We start from the raw sequence: 3,487 nt of genomic DNA, 5'->3' as shown, positions 1-3,487 counted from the left end.
TCATCCTCACTTCTTTTATCTGTTCTACAGATTTTTGGGAGGCTTCACCTCATCTTTGACTGTCCTGAAGTGCCCCTTAATTCTTTTTCTAACAACAATAGATTTTATTGTCAAACAAAGTGATATATTTATTATATAAAATTTTATAAATACAAGGGGCATACCCCTAACTAATAGATTACAAAAGAAAATTTTGCAGAAGAATTGAAAAAGAAATTACACACTTTTAAGATTTCATAAGAAACATAATTAACTGTTTAATTACTTCAAACTTCGAGGCGATGAGTTATTAGAATGCCTCCAATATTTTCTTGGATCTGCTCTTGACTTCATGCTTATTGGAGGTTCTAGACTAAACCAACACCTTGCCCTCCTGATTATCCTAAACATAAAAAAAAAAATTTGTTTAAAAAATTAGTCCTAAGGAGAAAATAAAAATATCATCTAACTTAATATTAAAAAAAAAAAAGTACTTGCCTTCCATGCTATTCAAACAAGCTATTGAATTTCATCACCATCAATCACTCCTGATTCACCTAATCAGAAAAGAAAATGTTTAAAATAATGGTCATAAGCACATTAAAAAAATTCATCTAATTAATGCTAAGAAATAAGTTAAAAAATGTACTTACATTCCATGCTACTCAAACAAGCTCTTGAATTTCATCATCTGCATCAAAATTGCCTTCCACTGGTTCGATACACTGAGTGTCTATAGCCAGAACTTGAGCGGTTGTCAAGCTATTGGCACCAATTCCATCAACTAATGAATGATGAACTTGAATAGATGTCGCAGGAACTTGAGGGGTAATTATCAAGCTAGTGATACCAGTCCCATCGGGAAATGACCAATTAACTTTATTCTCCAACGGTTCAAGTTTGTAAAGGAATTTCAGCACAAGTCTTGCTCTTTCTTCGCGTTCTTGAATGGGGCTCTCAACAAGATGCTTGAATATGGCAAGTGGGAGTTGAGAGAGGAAAAAGTGCAACATGTCCACAAATAGTTGCTCCATGTGTTTGAGTAGTCCGTCAATTGATGAGTAGGTTTGTCTTGGTTGTTGTCCAATGATCAATTCACAGACGTTTTGAATTTCAATAACTGCATACTTAACTTTTTTGACGTGTTGCATACCACTAATTGCAACATACTCTGCATTATAAAAAGGATTGGAATGTCCATCGCATCTTTTTAATTCTTCAGTAAGCCAAAGTGCGAAATATAAGTCCAATGGAGGTTGAAATGCAGACTGAGAATACAATTTCATTACCAACGGTTTAAGGAATGTATTATGGAACCAATGATAGTGGTTGTTCCTATTCAACCACAATTCTTTTGCCATTACAAGTTTATTTTTATCATCGTCTGTGGCATTCATTTTCTTGTCAATGAAATAAATGATTCCAAAGGTTTCATCCAATGTGTGAATTAGAGAAGCACCAAGGGCATTTGGTAATGCAACTGTGGCTATTCTTATAAAGATAACCACTGAAAGACAAGATACTTTATTGGCAAATGACTCTCGAGATTGAGAAGTTTTGGAAAGAAGTTGAACGAGGTGATCAGTTGGGAAATTCCTTTGATGTTTGTCCATCCATCTCCTCATGTCATATTCACAGTTTCTCTGTATCCAGTCTTGCAGCTTCATGTCACGGTCTTCATCGTTTCTTTGTTCACCAAAACAAATTTTATTGATTTTTTTGGCACACATAAAAGGTATCTTGAGCATCAAATATAAGAGAAGACCCAAGAAGGCCATAATGAGTTCCACCACGATGAATAACATAGAAACAATCCTCTTAATAGTTTGGAAGATGGTCGCAAAAACCATTATAGAGATTTTGAAGAATGAAATAGTGCGGAGCTTTGACAAATTTGATAAAACCCACGAAGTAAAAATGTGGAGCTTTGAAAAAGCTGAAAAAACTTCATAAGCATTTGTTCTTTTTTCAAATGCTAGGTGGACCGTTAACAACAATCTAAGCATGATGGTTATACTTCCTACTAGGACAGTGATGACCTGAGTCACTACAACAAACCACATTGACCATTTATAATCAGAAATTCCACATCGAAAATCCACCTTCTTAAGAACAACAGATCGAAGTGCAGCCTGTGATAGAACAAGGGCACAAAGTGCAGAAAGCATGCACACAGCCAAACACGTTGGGGAAGTAGCGAAGACCAATTCATGGTTTTGCGTACAACTAGATATATAAAATGACTTCAACATCTGTATTATACTCTTACTCTCTGAATTTTGAGGGTCCTTTTCTTCAAGATCATGAAGAAGTCTAGGAATGTGGGAAATTTCCCATTTAAAAGAATCCAAAGTGAACCACAACAATGCAAGCAATAATAGCATGCATGACATGATTATGACATGTTCAACTATGAACAAGAATATGACACCAGTAACCATCTGCATACAGACATTCACAACAATCGTTACTACAAAGATGCTCAAGGAAAGTATGTTTGAAAGACGTTCAGAATGACTCTGAGTTCCGAGTGAAGGAAAGAAAATACACATAGAGATGCATATTAAGACAATGCCACTAAGCTTGGACAGTTGGTCTTGAGCAGAAGGCATTGCAGTGGTGAGATCTACTGGGAGTTTCGAAGCAATTGCAATAAGAGTGAGTGTAAGGGAATTGAGTTTTAAAAATCTACATGGTATCCATGGCTTCCTATCATATAATCCATGAAATAAATCACAAACCATAAATAGAAGGCATGCTGAAGTACCTGCCGCTATGTATAGGCCAATTATTGGCATTGGTGAAGAATACTTGGCATCATCCCATGTTACATTCAAACAAATTTGTTTCTCCATTTTCCTTCTTTGGATTCACCTAATTACATTCTGCTATTCTTCTTCTCCTTCTTAAATATAACTTGGACTTGGAAGTGAGGAATATGGGTTAGGGTAAAGAAGCGATACTTACATTGTTAGGGAAGGAAAGTAGTTTGCTTTCCTTCTTTCTTTTTCTCTCCACATAGAACCAAAAAGGATCCTTGAGAAATATGAATTGGCTCATTTTTTTGAAAATTCAACCAAGTCAACTAGTTCTATGTTGTATTCCATAAAAATAATTGATTTTTAGTAATTATTATACACTTGTGATTTATATAAAATAAGTTGTTGTGATTGAATACCTATACATGAATCCATCTTATAATAGAAAAAAAAAATGTATTCAACTACAAAAATAAAAACTGTAAGTCTATCTCAAATGATTTAATGGTAAGTGCCGAAACAAGATGAGATACCGGGTTTATAAACATGATGGTATGTAAACCAATCAGCTCTAAAGTTATAAAAAGAAACAGAAAATGACAAATACCAAAATTAAGCTATAAGCCCTCTTTAAAGGAATATTTAATTTTCTTGGACTTCTTCAAGCAAATGAATCAGGCAACCTGATTGATATTTTCAAGAAATCCTCGAGATCAATAAAACTTGATCAATGAAATGAAGAAATCCTT

The 3,487-nt window shown here is 34.4% G+C and overlaps 1 protein-coding gene across 1 annotated transcript; it reads right to left on the bottom strand.

Annotated features, from left to right (window-relative positions):
* Positions 1-273: 273 nt before the first annotated feature.
* On the bottom strand, positions 274-3,239 carry LOC147382400 (uncharacterized). The gene is made up of 2 exons (XM_086427149.1): positions 633-3,239; positions 274-536 (listed from the first exon to the last, which is right to left on the bottom strand). Exon 1 carries the CDS (start codon positions 2,832-2,834, stop codon positions 645-647), a length of 2,190 nt encoding a protein of 729 aa, XP_086283275.1. The 5' UTR covers positions 2,835-3,239; the 3' UTR covers positions 274-536; positions 633-644.
* Between the last annotated feature and the right edge of the window lie 248 nt (positions 3,240-3,487).

Source organism: Akebia trifoliata, chromosome 16 (genome assembly GCF_017979445.1).
Source record: "Akebia trifoliata isolate Shusen 1 chromosome 16, ASM1797944v1, whole genome shotgun sequence".
Lineage (NCBI taxonomy): Eukaryota > Viridiplantae > Streptophyta > Magnoliopsida > Ranunculales > Lardizabalaceae > Akebia > Akebia trifoliata.
Note: the sequence above shows the minus strand (reverse complement) of the source record. Positions and strands in the feature narration are given on the sequence as shown.

Bases quoted from the DNA above. Each gene is read 5' to 3' on its own strand.
- LOC147382400 (XM_086427149.1), bottom strand. From the start codon at position 2,834: ATGGAGAAACAAATTTGTTTGAATGTAACATGGGATGATGCCAAGTAT.